Source organism: Panthera onca, chromosome D1, assembly GCF_046562875.1.
Source record: "Panthera onca isolate mPanOnc1 chromosome D1, mPanOnc1 haplotype 2, whole genome shotgun sequence".
NCBI lineage: Eukaryota > Metazoa > Chordata > Mammalia > Carnivora > Felidae > Panthera > Panthera onca.
Genome location: NC_138348.1, coordinates 93,532,868 through 93,550,457, shown reverse-complemented (window position 1 = coordinate 93,550,457; position 17,590 = coordinate 93,532,868). Strand labels below are relative to the sequence as shown.

At 39.9% G+C, this 17,590-nt stretch overlaps 1 protein-coding gene across 4 annotated transcripts in view; it reads right to left on the bottom strand.

Moving 5' to 3' along the window:
- The window catches only part of SIAE (sialic acid acetylesterase), a 40,733-nt gene that overhangs the window by 18,845 nt on the left and 4,298 nt on the right, over positions 1–17,590 (bottom strand). For all 4 annotated transcript variants that reach the window (XM_060605086.3, XM_060605087.3, XM_060605090.3 and 1 more), the window contains one exon: positions 9,885–10,060. In XM_060605086.3, coding sequence (XP_060461069.3) covers positions 9,885–10,060 — 176 coding nt within the window. The remainder of the gene's footprint in view (positions 1–9,884; positions 10,061–17,590) is intronic.

The window sequence follows — 17,590 nt, the reverse complement described above, 5'->3', positions numbered from 1 at the left end:
AGAGAGGTGTCTTCAAAAGGAACACACCTGAGAGATGATTGTTCGAAGTACTAAGACATACTGAAATATCTCAAATGTTTATATTCTCATCTCATCCTGCCCAATCACTCAAGAAAGGCACAGAAGACAGGGCAATCTGAAAGGTGATGTTCAGCATGGCTGCAGACAAAGAAAAGTGTCCACCCAAAGACCCCACTTCTTCCCAGATCCCTTCACAAAACCTCACCAGTTGCCAAGAGTACGACAGGAATGGCTTGGAGCTTTTCTGGATGAGACTGCATTATACTGAGTAGTTTCTTTGTTAGTCATTCCTCTGTGAGCTTATACAAAAGTGCCAGTTCCTTCCATCCTGATTTTTGAGTTATGCTTTTCTTTTCTTTTACAAAGAATATAGAGTGTAAATGTATTGATTTGTTTTGTAATTTGGGTGCCTTTTCTTGTCTTCTCTATCCCCCCACCCCACCCTGGACTAGTCTGGTTTTCCCAAAACAAAGGGCTAACAGGCGCATCGGGAAGCCCAGTTATCATTGGCCTCAGGGAACAAGAGCTCCAGCTGACGGGACTGCCACACCGAGAGCGCAGGAGGCTGGGATACTTTCCGTTGGCCGCTAGCCACCGAGTGTGCAGCTGGCTCCCCTTTCCTCCCACCCACCACACAGAATACAGCTGGCCCTCCAGTCCACAGTGTAAGAGAAACCCTGTAGCAGCCAGAGTGCCCCCACAGGGCATTTCAGTGAAATAGACTGCCCCCTTGAATCGCCTTTTGACTTGCCACTGAGCCTGCTGTGGCCAATAAGACGGCCAGATGCAAGTGAAATGTCTCTCCGATCACTACGGGAGCCACAGCCTTGAAGTGCCCCCTGGGTAACAGCAGCTCTAGCCGGTGGGGGTCGCTGGTCTTCACGCTATCAGGACAGAGACTACATCCGTTCTCGGGAAAATTCCATAGGAAATCCAGACACGTTTGTGCAAAACCTTGCCCGGCAAGCGAAATGTAAAATAAACAGTCAAGAGTGAAAACAGGCTAAAGCACTCACAGTCTATTCTGGCAGGAAAATTATTTTTCGGCAGCAAGTACCTGTAAAAAGTCACCTCCCTTGAAACCAGCTCCTCTCTGAGCACTAAGGACGGTATGCTGCTTCCATGGAAACCGTGGGTGAAACTGCTTTCCTTCTCTCCTCCCACACTAGCTTCCGCACTGCCTGGGAACTCAAGTGCCGCATCGCAGTGAGATGCCAGCGTGGGGAGGCGGGTACGGGTGAACATGCTACTTGTCTCATAGGCCCGTTGCTAGCGCGGTGGACTATTCAAGGCCGACAGGGTTGCGGTGTTTGGCACTCTCCCGTGTCACCAGCACACAGATCTGGATCCAAAACACCGGCCGGGAAAAACTTCCATTTTCAAATTCACATTTGTGTATTCTCTCAAGCCAAAACCTGAAAGCCACAGCAAGCGTTTAAAAAAAAAAAAAAAAAAAAAAAAAAAAAAAACGCTTGGGGGTGGGGGAAAATTCTTGCTGTACCTGATGACAATTACTTCTGAAATTGGTATCCTTTCCCAATCTCACCAAGCCTTCTTGATGGAAGCATTTCCTCGGGGATATGGGCAGCAAATTTAGGAATAAAGAGATTTCAGGAAGATTTTCATTTAAATGACACTTGGTTTCCCCCGCTGATGAAAGGGGAAGCCTTACTCCATCTGCTGAGATCAAATTTCATCTCATCAAACACCTCAGTGTAATTATTTTCCTACCAAGTATTTAAATGAGGATGTAAATGAATACCAAGGTATTTGAAGTCATTAAGGCTGCTGCGGCGGAAAGAGTGTACCACTGCCTCCCTGGGGACAGGCCGTTCACCATCAAAGCAGCTGCTCGCCTGTGTTCATTTTGTAACCTTTATGCCACATTCTTGAATTAATGAAGAAACGTCAAGAATCTATTTCCTCAGAGAATCTTGGCATGGGGTCTGCGTGAGGGAGCAGGGCCCTTGTGTGAGAGTATGTGAGGCTGTGCGCACGCGCGGGGAATCCATACCAAAGAACACAGGGGAGCTTCACTTAATAAAGAATTTAGGTTTTCTAAGTTAGAGTCCCTTCTCCTACAGTAGAATATAGCAGCTTTAAAGTTGAGGCAATAACTATAAATAAGCCAGCCACCATACCTCCCATGAATCTTTTATTGTAATACAGTATGAGCCCTTTGCTTCTGGATTTTGACTTCTCTACTTGTAAAGGAACAATGTCAGGATTGCCAAGATATTGAAAACTGGGCTTCCTTGTCTAACACTGGCCATCTTCTTCTGAGCCTAACTAGAAATATCCAAGTCTTAAGACCTACCCTGAGTTAGGAGGCGACAGATGAACATTTAGACTTTTCTCCATTTATACACATCTCACTCAGTGTTATAAATAACACTCAATCTTAAAATTCCACTTTACCCTAACAACAAGATGGGCATACAATCTGCCATTTCCTTCATTTGAATGTGAAGAGTGGTAGGTTATAGTAGAAATCTTACCTCCTCAGAAAAGTCACACGGAGGAGGGCAAAGAGAAGAGACAGATACCGTGTCTGGGTACATGTGTGTGCATGTGTGCATATGCACATGTACATGTGTACGTGTGTGTGTACGTGCATGTCTGTGTTGGGCGTCTTTAGAGGAAAAAGGAGCAAAAGGAATAAAAGAAGAATCATATAAAGCATGCTTTCGATAAAAAAATAAAGTTCTATAGAATGTTAACAGACTAGAAAACTTGGCTTTTGACACCATCAGCACCTAAAATGCTGTCTTGCAAACTAAGCGCACGATTTAAAACAAAAAAATAAAAAATTAACATGTGGCTGTGTCAGATGGAATTCTTTTTCCATCTCCCTGTATCTCAGAGCTTATAGCCTTAATCTAATGCAGAAGATGCTGAAGAGTAAATTCTAGGCAGAAAGAATGTGTTTACTCTTAACAATCAAAATCTGATTTAGCTTGACAGAAAATGAGATGAGATCCCCTGGCACAGCCTGCTATTGAGAACCTGACTGTATAGATACAAATACATCTGGTCCATGCCTTTCTGTGCAAACAGGGAACTATAATCAAAGCATTCAAGAAAGGACTGTTTTCCTTAGTGAGTTAACAGCAATTCCACTTCTAAACAAAACCATGCTTTCTCTCAAGATATAAAACTTCAGTTTTGCTTCCAGCCACTTGGGCTGAGAGGGAGCCCGGTTAAAGTTCAGTTCGATAAACATTTAAATTCAAAAGTTCCCACATGTTTAAGTAGGGCAGGAAGCAAGAGTAAATAAGATACTGGTTGTGAAGACATAAATGCAAGAATTTAGATTCTGAATTAGAAAACTAATACAAAAATGGAGTAGGTATGTCCAGAGTAGGATCTTTTTAGTAGCATTATTTAGTAATTAGTTAACAAAAAAAAAAAAGAAAAAAAAAGCAATCCAGGGTAGAAGCAATAAAAGCAAAATAAACCACAAAGTATGTGAAAGGACTCAATTTTATATATTTAAAAAAAAATAGATGAATTGGGGTGCCTGGGGGCTCAGTCGGTTAAGCTTCTGACTTCAGCTTAGGTTACGATCTTGGCAGTTCGTGAGTTCGAGCCCCGCATCAAGCTGTCTGCTGTCAGCACAGAGCCTGCTTCGGATCCTCTGTCTCCCTCTCTCTCTGCCCCTGCCCTGCTCATGTGCTCTCTCTTCTCTCAAAAATAAATAAACATTTTTAAAAAATGAAATAACATAAATAAAAATTTTTTCAAAAATGAGTTGAGATCATAGTATAGTCATAGAGATTTTTAAACCTCAAATTTAAGTATTCCTCAAAACTGGAGAAGCATAATGAAAGAAAGGCAAGAAAATAAATATCAACTTGAGGAGAAACTAAGTTTCAGGGGAAGAGCTAGGAAGACAATAATCTTTTCAAATTCTTAACTTATTAAAGGAAACAAATCAAAGTACGCAGAACATATTTGTGCCAACCCATAATGCGAACAAAACCATTTATTCCTAAGATTCTTGTTTATTTAATGGGACTCTTCATTGCAAACTGAGCCTTTGATAAATCTTTAGGGATTAGGCAAGTGCATGTCAGTTTCTTGTTTTTATAACTTTCTTTTAAAAATTATAGTTAGTTCATGCTCATTATAGCAAAATCAGAACATACAGACAAGGAAAGAAAATCAATCCCAGTTTCAAATGTGCCAAAGAACTTAACTCAGACTACTTTCTCTGAAGTTCTGATACTGCATAAAAAACCTTTACCCTTCTGTCAGCAATATTTCAAGCTAATATAGTTTCAATTATGTCTGTGAACTTGCTAATATGTTGTCCAGCCCTGATTTTAATTTAAAAGAAATAACAATGATCTCCCTTACTTTCCTTTTTAAATCAGACAGCTTCCACTAAACAAACGAAGAGGGGACAATTCTGAGGCCCAAAGCTCTAACACCATCACACCCTATCCAGAAATCCACCCTCTTCATTCTAGACAGTTTTTGTGTCTAATTAGAAAGTAGAGCTGATCTTGAAAATAAATCTGAATGCCAAAGACATACAGTACCAAGGCTTTTGTTCTACCTCTGCTGCCTTGCTAGAATACCAAACTACTAAGAACTTTCCTTCCCCTTGGCAACTTTTTCAGTGTCCTTTTTTTTTTTTTTTTTAATTTTTTTTTTTTAACGTTTATTTATTTTTGAGACAGAGAGAGACAGAGCGTGAACAGGGCAGGGGCAGAGAGAGAGGGAGACACAGAATCTGAAACAGGCTCCAGGCTCTGAGCTGTCAGCACAAAGCCCGACGCGGGGCTCGAACTCACGGACCATGAAATCATGACCTGGGCTGAAGTCGGACGCATAACCGACCAAGCCACCCAGGCGCCCCTTCAGTGTCCTTTTTACCCAGCTTTACTTAAGAGACCTCACTCATAGTCTGTCAGGGCAGCCCTATTCTCTAAGAGCAACGAACACCGGAACCCTTCAAAGTGAATTTCGTCACTGACCAACAGATGGCAAGTCAGTATTCCCTGGTTCCATCCCACATGACTCCATGCACCCTGTGTGTCCCGTCCCTACTTGGGAGCCTGTGTAGTGCCTTTCCTCCCCAAAATTCTAGCAGAGTAAATAGAGCCTAGTGAAGCCTCTATACAGTTATCATAAAGGAGAAAATATGCTAGGTCTCAAAATTTAAGAACGTCTTCAAAGGCTGTGAGTGAAACAGAGAAAAATGAATTGATGCTAACAAAAGAAATCCTAGGCTATGAAAAAGTTGAGCAAAAAAAAAATCATCATTGGCCTTCTTTCTGTTAAAAAAATATGCATATATACATATATGTTCTTTCTGTGTAAAAAAAATATACAAATATATGTTTATATTTATATATACATCACAGCCTTTGAAGATTAACTGTTCTTAAATTTTGAGACCTAGCATACTTTCTATTATGTATACATATATGTACATATAAATCAACATATTAATTTTATACATGAATATGTATCAATTTGACATACGACACCTAACTGAAATATCAAGATATACAGCTTACATTGAGATAATTCACACACATACACAAACAGATAAACCACATAAGGCAAAATATTACCAACTGTCAATCTAGGTGGTGGGTATATAGGTGTTTGCAAGTCTCTTAACTTTTTTGTGTGCTTAAAACTTTTTATAATAAAAAATTTGAGAAAATAGCAACACCTTATATTTTGACAGCTATTTTCAATTTATAAAGACCTTTTAGAAACAAACAAAATAATTTAATCTTTTTAATGGCTCAGTAAATCAGGTCAGATACAATCACTACTGCAGTATAGTCGTGAAAACTAAGTCTCAGACTTAGTTTAACAAAATGCAACATACTTTCATGGTAAAAACTCTCAGACAACTAGGAATACAGGGATCATTCCTCAACATGAGAAAAGGCATTTATGAAAACCCACAAGTAACATCACACTCAGTGGTGAAAGAGTGAGAGTTTTCCTACTAAAACCAGGACAAGAGAAGGATGTCTGTTTTCACCACTACTATTCAACATTGTACAGGAAGCTCTAGCCAGAGTTATTAGACAAAAAAAAAAAAAAAAAAAAGAAATAAAAGGCATCCAAAGAGGTAAAACTATCTCTATCCATAGATGATATGCTCCTATATTAGAAAACCCAAAAAAATTCACAAGAAAGCTACCAGAACTAATAAACAAATTCAGCAAAGGGTCAGGGTACAAGACCAACGTGCAAATATCATTTGTTTCTATACACCAGCAATGAACAGTCTTAAGAGGCAATTAAGAAAGAAATTTCATGTACGATAGCATCTAAAGGAATTAAATACTGAGGAATAAATCTAGCAAAGGAGGTAAGAGACTTGTATACTGAAAACTGCAAAACATTGCTGAAAAAAATTAAAGATCTAAATTAATGGAAAAACATCCCTTCATAGCAGGAAAGCTTAAAATCATTAAAATGTCAATATCACCCAAAGCAATCTACAGATTCAACACAATATCTATCAAAATTCCAAAAGCCTTTCTTGCAGAAATGGAAAAGCATATCCTCACATTCATATGGAATTGCAAGACAATTCCATATGAATAGCCATGAATAGCCAAAACAATCTTGAAAAAAAGAATAAAGTTGGAAGACTCATACTTCCCAACTTTGAAACTTACTACAAAGCTACAGTAATCAAAACAGTATGGTACTGGCATAAGGAGACACATATAGACCAATGGAATAAAATAGTAAGCCCAGAAATAAACCCTCACATACATGGTCAATTGGAGTTCCAAGAGTTCAATATGGAAAGGACAGTCTTCAACAAATGCTGCTGCAAGAACTGCATATCCACTTGCAAAAGAATGAAGTTAGATCTTCAACTTACACTATATATAAAAATTGAGTCAAAAAGGATCAAAGACCTAAGAGTATAAAATTCTTAGAAGACAACATGGGGGGGGGGGGCGGGGAACCTTCTTAACACTGGATTTGGCAACAATTTCATGTATGTGACATCAAAAGCATAGAAAACAAAAAATAAATAAATAAACTAGACTTTGCTGAAATTAAGAACTTTTATGTATCAAAGGACACTCTCAAGAAAATGAAATGACAACCTACAGAATGGGGAAAATATTTGCAAATCATACATATGAAAAGTGGTTAATATCTAGAACATACAAATAATTCCTACAATTCAACAACAAACAACCCAATTCAAAAATAGGCAAAGAACTTAAATAGACATTTTTCCAAAGAAGATATACAAATGACAAATATCATTAGTCATTAGGGAAATGCAAATCAAAACTACAATGATCCTCAAAAAACTAAAATTGGGACTATCCTACAATCCAGCAGCAATTGCACTACTAGGTATTTACTCCAAGGATACAAAAATACAGATTTGAAGGGCTACATGTCCCTAATGTTTATAGCCGCATTACTGACAATAGCCAAACTATGGAGAGAGCCCAAATGTCCATTGACTGATGAATGGATAAAGAAAATGTGGTATATATACAAACATACATATATACATACATACAATGTAATATTACTCAGCCATCAAAAAGAATGAAATCTTGCCATTTGCAATGACATGGAGGGAGCTAGAATGTATTATACTAAGTGAAATAAGTCAATCAGAGAAAGACAAATAACATAGGACTTCACTCATATGTGGAATTTAAGAAACAAAACAGATAAACATACGAGAAGGGAGGAGGAAGAGGAGAGAAGGAAACAAACCATAAGAGACTCTTAAGGATAGACAACAAACTGAAGGTTGATGGAGGGAGGTGGGTGGGGAATGGGCTAGACGGATTATGGGTATTAAAGTGGGCACTTGTTGTGATCAGCACTGGATGGTATCATGTAAGTGCTGAATCACTAAATTTTACTCACGAAACCAATATTGCACTGCATGTTAGCCGAAATTAATTTTTTTATTTTTTTACATTTATTTATTTTTGAGAGACAGAGAAACAGAGCACACGTGGGGAGGGGCAGAGAGAGGAGACAGAATCCAAAGCAGGCTCCAGCCTCTGAGCTGTCAGCACAGAGCCCGACGTGGGGCTCGAACTCACAAACTGTTAGATCATGACCCAAGCTGAAGTCAGACGCCCAACCAACTGAGCCACCCAGGCGCCCCAACTTTTGTTTTTTAGCTAAAATTTAAATAAAAAGCTAAAAACAAAATTTAAACACAATGAGATACCACTTCCTATGTATTAGCAAGGCTATACTAAAAAAAATTAATTAAAAAAAAAACAGAAAATAACACGTTAGAGAAATTGAACCTTTGCAGATTGCTGGTAGGACTGTAAAACAGTACGGCCACTGTAGAAATGTTTTGGTGGTTCCCCAGAAGTTAAACACAGAACTAATAGATGATACAGCAATTGCACTCAAAGGTGTATATCCAAAAGAATTGAAAGCAGGGGCTTGAACAGGTATCTGTACACATTCACAATAGCCAAAAGACAGAAACCGCCCAAGTGTCCATCAACAGAAGAATGGATAAACAAAATGTGACATACACAATGGAATACAATTCAGCCATAAAAAGAGGCAAAGTTTTGATATAAGCTACAACATGGATAGACCTTGAAAACATTATGCTAGGTAAAATAAATCAGACACAGGACAAAGACTGTATAATTCCATTTTCAATAGCATTTAAAAGAATTAAATATTTAGGACTAAATCTAGCTAAGGATGGAAGAGACTTGTATACTGAAAACTGAGGTACCTAGAATAGGCAAATTCATAGAGAGAAAGCAGAATAGAGGTTACCAGGGGCTGGAAGAAGGCAAAAAGAGGGGGGCGGTTATTGTTTAATGGGTACAGAGGGATGCTGGGGATGATGAAAATTTTTTGAGTACAGATAGTGCTGACAGGTACACAGAGGGTTGTGAACAAATTTAATGCCACTAAGTTGTACAATTACCAATGGTTAAAATGATAAATATGATAAATAAAATTCATTTATCAAATATAATAAACAAAAACTCATTTTAACCACAATTTTTTTAAAGCAGGACTTGGCGGGGGCGGTTGAGGAGAGAGAGCACACAGGTGCAGAGGAGAGGGGCAGAAGAAGAAGGAGAGAGAATCGTAAGCAGGATCCATGCTCAGCACAGAGCCCAACACGGGGCTTGATCCCATGACCTGGGATCATGACCTGAGCCTAAATCAAGAGTCAGATGCTCAACCAACTGAGCCACCCAGGTGCTCCTAAAAAGCAGGTTTTGAAAACAAAGTCTCAGAAATACAAAGTGATTTTCTCCAAGTCATGTAACTGGTAAAAGGCAAAGCCAACATTCAGTCTCAATTTTTTAAATCTCCATGACAACAAAAGACATATATTAGATGCACAGCCAGAAACAAATTCTAATTGTTTTGATTTCCCAGGCTCTCTCCAGAAGCTCATCAAGACCAATCAAAAAGAAGAGTAATCTACTTTGTCTTCAATTTGTTATGAAATCTTCCTTGCCGTCAGATACTCTAGCTCCTGCCCGTAGCTCAGGAAGGCCAGCAAATGGTGCCCTGCACACGTACAGAGCACTAGCTGTGAGAAAGAAAGCAGGCTCTGGAGTCGCATTACCTGCTCCTATTCTGGCTGCACTATTAACTGTGTGACCTTAAGCTGGTAATTTAACCTCAGGGGGCCAGTTTCCTCATCTGTGAGATGAATAACCATACTTACCTCATAAAGTTGTTAAATCGAATTAACTAACACATGGCAAACACTGAGAACAGATCTTGGCACGTGGCAGAAAAAGGTTTCTACCTCCTTCTACTTGTCCCCTTCCTCTACCTTCTTTTTCTTCTTCTTCATCATCATTATTTATTACCACTGAGACTCTGTAAATTACCTGTGAAACCGTCATCTGCATGTTACTTTGCCCACTGCAAAGCCAGACATCTCCAAATAAGACATCATGAACTCTCAGGGTGAAGTTTGTTCTCCCAAAAGTCTGTTGTGCCATCACCTCATAAGGTCCACCAGGCTTCATAGGATCCAGTACCACCATCCAGCTGTTAGAATGTGCTGAAATCATAAAAAGACTCCAAGGAATCAATCAATCAATTAAAACGAAATTAAAGCACAATCCTGTCACGCATCATATTCATTTGTGGCTATTCCCAACCACTGTGATTAACTGAATTCAAAGATAAGAAAATTAGGGCACCTGGGGGGCTCAGTTGGTTAACAGGCTGACTCTTGATCTCAGCTCAGGTCATGATCTCGCAGTTTGTGAGATCAAGCCCCACGTCGGACTCTGCACTGACAGTGTGGAGCCTGCTTGGGATTCTCTCTTCTCTCTCCCTCTCTCTCTGCCCCTACACTTTTCTCTCGCTCGCTCGCTCGCTCTCTCACTCTCACCCTCACTCTCCTGCTCTCTCAAAACAAACTTTAAAAAGATATGAAAATTAGCCAAATTTCAGACAAGCAAAAGAAATAACAAAAGCAGTAGCATTTCTATCCTTAATCTGTACCAATCCCTCCTTCCTTGTAACTGAAGCATTTACAGGAAAAATTAATCACCCAGTTATAATCCTAAATGAGAACAGACAAAAATATACTGAGATTAAAATCCAAGGGAGTTTAATTTTAAAAAAACAAACATAAAATAGGGGCTCCTGGGTGGTTCAGTCAGTTGAGCGTCCGACTTCAGCTCAGGTCATGCTCTCACAGCTCATGAGTTCAAGCCCCACGTCGGATTCTGTGCTGACAGCTCGGAGCCTGGAACCTGCTACGGATTCTGTGTCACCCTCTCTCTCTCTGCCCCTAACCCACTCGCATTCTGTCTCTGTCTCTCTCCAAAATAAATAAACACGAAAAAAACCCTTAATTTAAAAAAAACATAAAATAGAAATTCATATTATACTATCCAAATGTCAGTATTAATATAATCATGATCTGATAGATTTATGCAGTGCCCCAAATTAATTTGTAATTATCTAATCAAATGTGAACACAGATTAGAGAAAATAATTTACAATCTGGAACTTCCCTTAAGGTGAGCAGAGAAACGGACACAGGACAAAGGAGTAGGAGCATACATAGTACCAATTTAAGATTAATCACAAATTGATCTCTCTGTGAAGAAGATATTTAGACATGCCCAATTAATTATTTTTACAGAGTTACTTACCAGACTTAAGGTTTTCGGACTCAATTAGGAAGATGAAAAGCTATCCAAGACCCTGTTTCAGAAATTCATAGCACATTCCTTAGGAACCACCCCCCTACCACCTTCCTACCTCTCACCCACTCATACCACCACCACTGCCAACATCATATTCAGAAACTTAGGGAAAATATCTTCAAAATGGCAAAATGATGCCTGGGGGAGCCAAACAACACGAACAAAGTTGAAAAAAGGAGAGTGAGAAGAGAATAAAGAAAATAGAGAAATGATCATTTTAAAATAAATATTCTTGGCATCATGCCAAAGGCTACAAAATAATTTCTAATTTGTGCCCATCAGATTAATGTTAATTCAGAGGGAAAGAAGAGTGAGAAGTGGAAATGGAGCACCCTAAAGTTATAGCAGCCAGCAAAAATTACAATTATAAAAAAAGTATCCAAGTGCCTACTAAGTGCTAGACGCTACGCGAAGTTCTTCCCAATCAGCAAAAGCTAAGCAGAAGCATGAGAAGTCCGGATGCATGACAGGAGATTAGGAAAAGCTCAAACCACACATATTGTTCAGAGTCTTGGGGAAAATGGCCAAAAGCCTGAAGGCATCAGCGAAAGGGTGCATGCTTGCCCCTCTCGAAAGTGCAACCCACTGAGACTGCTACTCCCATCCCTTAGAGGTCAAGTAAGCTCAGGACCAAATGCTCACTATTGTTTTTATACCACCAATAGCCAGACATCAACATATTAAATGTATAATTCACCTAAAGCAGAAAAATCGCTGTTTTGGAAACAGTGGGCAGCTAGTACAGATTGTGTCGCACAGGTGTGATGTGCTCCATATGGCTCACGCTTCTGAACAGGCAGACACTCCAATCTGTCCCCACTACAGTCTTGCCAAGGTCTTTCCAGGCTTCTTGCACTCACATATCTTACTAAGTCTCTGTCCTTCTGCCACAAACATTACTCATTTATGATGAGGAGGTCAAAAAACCTAGGGCAGAATTTCTTTAGCTTTCTACTACTGTGCAACCTATTTCTAGTCACTGTTAATTAGATATTTACACTTAGCCTCAATCCACGCAATATGGCCGGTGAAGAAAGTTACCTTCACCAGAGTTTCTGAAAAGTTTCACTGCCCAGCAACTGAAGGACAAATAGGGAGGGGGGAGATGTTTGGGCAAAAGATAGCAATGCCATCCTACTAGAGCCAGAGAATGAGCTCCCTCTAGTACCTAAATAGTCTGAAGAGAACTAGGGATCCACACCAAGAACTGCTCTCTTGAGGAAAACTCTCAACTCCCTCAAAGACCTTAGAGAACTTCCTTCTTGTCTAATACCTGAGCTCTTTTTGATTCAAGCTGTTTTCCTCTCCCACTTGATAAAACTGACACAATAATGAGGGTTAAGTGAAGTTACCTGCCAGGGAATGCAGGGGAAACCAGGTCCACTGCAGAGAGCTTACTAATGGTTAAACCAACCTAGAAACAATTTGGTTAAGACACTGAGGATTGACTCCCATGTAAGTATACACAAAGGAGAGCAAGCTCTGTGAAGGCTGGTTCTTAGACCAAAGGCAAGGATGGGATTACAAAAGTAGAAATCACCACATTTCACAAGAGAAGTGGTTAGTCCTTGGCCATCGAGTTGAGGACTGGCTGGTTAAAGTGGAGCTCACCACAGGATGATGAAATCCAGTTACAGTCTTTAGAAACTTTGTTGACCACCCCTCCACCAAGTCCACTAGGTTGAATCCAAATAATAAAACTGAGTCACCAACTACGAAGAGTTGGAAGTTCACCATCCAGCTGAATTTCTGCTCATCCTGATGGACTTTCTGAGCAACAGCTGTTCTGGTTCCTTCTTCTGGACCTTCATCACATGCGAATCTTGTGACCTTGCTTACCAATCCAGGCCTGGATTTCTGTAAATTCTCATGTTTGTTGCATTCAAATCTCTGCTTCCTCGCATTCTTTCATCTCCCATGTAGGAAGATTCATGTCCTTCCTTTATTACACGGTTACTTTGAGTGCTTACTGTGTGCGAGGCATTCAGTGAACAGCAGAGAGTAAACCTCAGTCCTGAGTTATACCACCAAGAAAGCCATGCAAACTACTAATCAGGCTTTGTTTCTGTGTCCAATGGTTAGCATATCTGGGGGCCTATTTCTTCCTGTCCCTCTTCTCTTCATGTTCCAGCCAACAACTGAAGTAAAGAACTCTCTTCATTTTCTTCTCTCCATCTCCCTGACCACCCGCCACCTCAAAATCAGAAGAACAAATAATCAAAGGGAAAAAAATTAAAAGAATTTGTCTAAAGATATGATTAGTCATAAGGTGCGTTCATGCTTTTTTCTCTTTGCTATTCACATCAGATGTTAATTATTTTTCAGATTATTGTGCCAAATCTCAGATGCCAAGAAGAGAAAAAAGGAAATTATCCATGACCTTTCCCTCCTCAAGAGGAAAAGCCTACAATTGGAAGAAGTTCTTCTCCCACAAAACCCTGGCACTTCACCAGCTGCAAATCAGTTTAGTGATCTAGAGAAGTGACTTGGAGGTAAAGAAGGTCTTACTGCCCAAACTGCCCCTTTGCAACCTTCATTTATTCTGTATAAAGCTCACCACCACCACCAAATATGAATATAAAAAGCAAAAAAAGAGCTTGAACATTTTTCCATCAATAAAACTATTTATGCAAATTATTTAAATTATAGCATGCTATGGCATATAACACCCTAAGGTGACCCCCCCCCCCAATAAGTCACACCCGTACAAAATCCCCTCGCCTCAAATTCAGGCAGAATCTGTGATTTGCTTCCAACCATCAGAAAATGGCATGGGAGAGGAGATGTCATTCTTGTGATTTGGGTTACATTATATGGAAAAGATAAAGGAGTTTTGCAGATGTAATTAAAGTTCCAAATCAGTTGACACTAAGTTAATAAAAAGGAAGATTACCCTGGGTGGGCCTGACCTAATAAGGTAAGCCCTTTAAAAGAAGGTCTAGGAGCTCCTGGGTGGCTCAGTCGGTTAAGCATTTGACTTCAGCTCAGGTCATGATCTCAGGGCTTGTGAGCTCAAGCCTTGTGTCGGGCTCTGTGCTGACAGCTCAGAGCCTGGAGCCAGCTTCCAATTCTGTGTCTCCCTCTCTCTCTCTGTTCCTCCCCTGCTCACACTCTGTCTCTCTCTCTCAAAAATAAATAAAAGATTTTTAAAAATTAAAAAAAAAACAGAAGAAGGTCTAGAGGTCAGAGATTTGAAGCAGTAGAGATGCTTCCATGAATTCTATAGGCATAAGGAAGGAAATCTGCCAGCAGCCTACATGAGCTTGTAGTGGATCATTCCCTAGTCAAGCCTCCAGATGAGAACACAGCCCAGCCAACACTTGATTTAGGTCTTGTGAGACCCTGAACAGAGAACCCAGCTAAGCAATGGCCCAGGCTTCAGATCTATAGAAACTGTGCCATAGGGCGCCTGGGTGGCTTGGTCGGTTAAGCGTCCGACTTCGGCTCAGGTCATGATCTCACAGTCCGTGAGTTCGAGGCCCGCGTCGGGCTCTGTGCTGACAGCTCAGAGCCTGGAGCCTGTTTCAGATTCTGTGTCTCCCTCTCTCTCTGCCCCTCCCTGTTCATGCTCTGTCTCTGTCTCAAAGATAAATAAACGTTAAAAAAAAAATTAAAAAAAAAAAAAGAAAGAAACTGTGCCATAATAAAAGTGTGCTGTTCCAAGCACCTAAATTTGTGGTAATTTATTGTATAGCACAGAAAACTAGTGTGCATGCTAACATTGCAACCAGGAGCTTTTTACTTTTCTAAGGGGTTTAGGCTTTTTGTAATTTTCTAAGTTAAAGTAAATATCCCTACTTACCTCAGGTCATGATGATGAATCCAGACACACTCTCATTTTATCCCCCATGTATGTCAAAGTGAAAAGATATACCCTCCCCTCCCCAATTTTATTCCTTGTGTCTGAAAAAATCATCATGCATCATTTGACGATATGGTTTGACTAGGTCCAGTACCTGAGCCATATTCCCAATCATCCCTCAAGTTTTAATTGAACCATCCCAAAGCTTAAGTGTCAGTCTGCTGGACAAAAATCTTCATGCTGTTAATTCCATTTTGTTGTGGGCACCCAGGGGATTGATTATAGGTAATAAGTTAAATATTAACAGAGACAGAATGACAAACTGAGGTAGTCTAGCTGAAAATCCCAGAGTCCTCATCAAATTTAAAGAGAAGTCAACCTTTCAATATACCCTGTAGTGTTTCCTTTGAGAAACATTTTTTTTGCCCTATAAAATTTCCTACATGTCTACCTCCTTTATTCCAAATAACACTTTATTCATTTTGCTTCATGTACAGAACACAATATGTCCCTATAAGTAGGTTTATGGATCTAAAATATTTTATTTTTTCTCTCCTACCAAGCAAATGTAGAGAGCCTAACAAATATAAAGTATACGTATACTCTTTTGCATCTATCACTATAATACTATGTAGTCTCTGTCTCCTAAATATTTATTGGTAATGTTAATTATTAGCCAAGGAAACCCTATTTTTTATTTTTAAACTACAGCAGCTCTTTGGATTTCTAAATCAACTGTGATCACCAGTATTTATACTCTATGCTGTTAATTTCTAAGATAGACACAACACAAAAATTGTCTCTTGAATTCATTTTCAGTACATCCCACAGGTCACCAGTAGCATTTAAATCTAACAGAGAACAACTTCTCAATCAGATTAAGCTTCCCCTTTCAAGTCTCTTAGTGTCACCCGATAACATTCTTACCTTAAACAGTCTTACAATCCAAGAACTAGAAGCACTCACCTCGCATCTATGCCTGGCACATAGTATTTTTAAATGTTTGTTGGGGCACCTATATGGCTCAGTCGGTTGAGCATCCAGCTCTTGATTTCAGCTCAGGGCATGATTTCACGGTTCATGGATTTGAGCCCCCTGTTGGGCTCTGCACGGACAGTATGGATCCTGCTTAGGATTCTCTCTCCCTCTCCCTTTGCCCCTTCCCCACTCACATGCAAGTAAGTGAGTGTGTGAGTGTGTGTGTGTGTGTGTGTGTGTGTGTGTGTGTGTGTGTGTGTGTGTGCATTCTCTGTCTCTCAAAATAAATAAACTTAAAAAAATGTTTTTTGTATGGAAATGAATTATAAAGAGCCTGTACCAGGGTCTGGTTCACTCTGGACTGGATATTGAGAAAACTAATCAGGAAACCCTTGTTTTCAAGGCCCAATAAAACTCCCACAAGCTTCCCTGTCATATATATCTTCAAGTCACTGCTCAAACTACCAACTCCCACATGAACACCCCTGCTCCCCAAAGCAGCCTTGTTACCTGTCTGACTCTCACCTTCAACATTTCATGGCTATATCACTACCTCTAACCAAGATCTGATCCTGTCTCCACTTGACCCAGCCGTGACTGTGGCCTCCAATATGCAGTTAACTTCTAGCTATGCTCTTTCACATGCCAACTTACACAACTCTACCCCTTCTAGACAAAGACTCCTTTGTAGGACCTGTCTGCTCACAGAAGCTTCTAGTTCTCACCTTCTTGAATACCCTTACAACCACTACCTTGGGTGGTGCCATGGGTCAGGTGGGTCAGGCCTTTGTCATCTATTGCCTAAATATCACAGGCTAACGGTTCCCACCACCTCTATTCTTACTGATCTCCACTCTCCTCTCCATGGTGCTGCCAGAGTTATCTTCTTAAAATACAAATCTGATTATTTGGCCACTTAAAATCCATCGATTTGTATAGTCCACAACAGAGTATACAGTCCTTAGCAGTGACAAACAAGCCTTCCTACATTTCCAACCTTCTCTCCTGTCATCTGCCACCAGTTGCAGACTCCAGTGCTTAGACAAACCAACCTGCTTGCCATTTCTCCAATGACCCATGCTCCCTCATGCCTCCATGGCTCCAGGCTATTGCCCTACCTGGTTTGCCCTACTCACTTTTCAAGATAAATCTTAGACTAAGTCCTAAGCACTCCCATAGCACACTGTGCTTCCATACTGAGGCACCTAACTTACCTGTAACTGCTTATTCTTTTTCTGCCTCCTCCCTCATCTGTCAGCTTCATTAGGAGACAGACCACATCTATCTTGCTAATCACTGTATTACCAGTACCTAGCACAATATATGGCACATAGGCACTCAATAAATATTTGAGTGACTCTCTAAATATTATAATAATAAGAATAAGAATAATAATGGCAGCTAACACTCATGTTTACATGTGCTAATTCACTTAATCCTTACAATTACCCTAAATATCATTATTATCTCCACTTTACAAATAAGGAAATTATGACACAGAGATGTTACATAACATGCCTGAGGTTATAGCATCAGAACCTGAGCTCAGTGAGTCCACAGCCTGGGTTCTTAAGCACTCCTCCATACT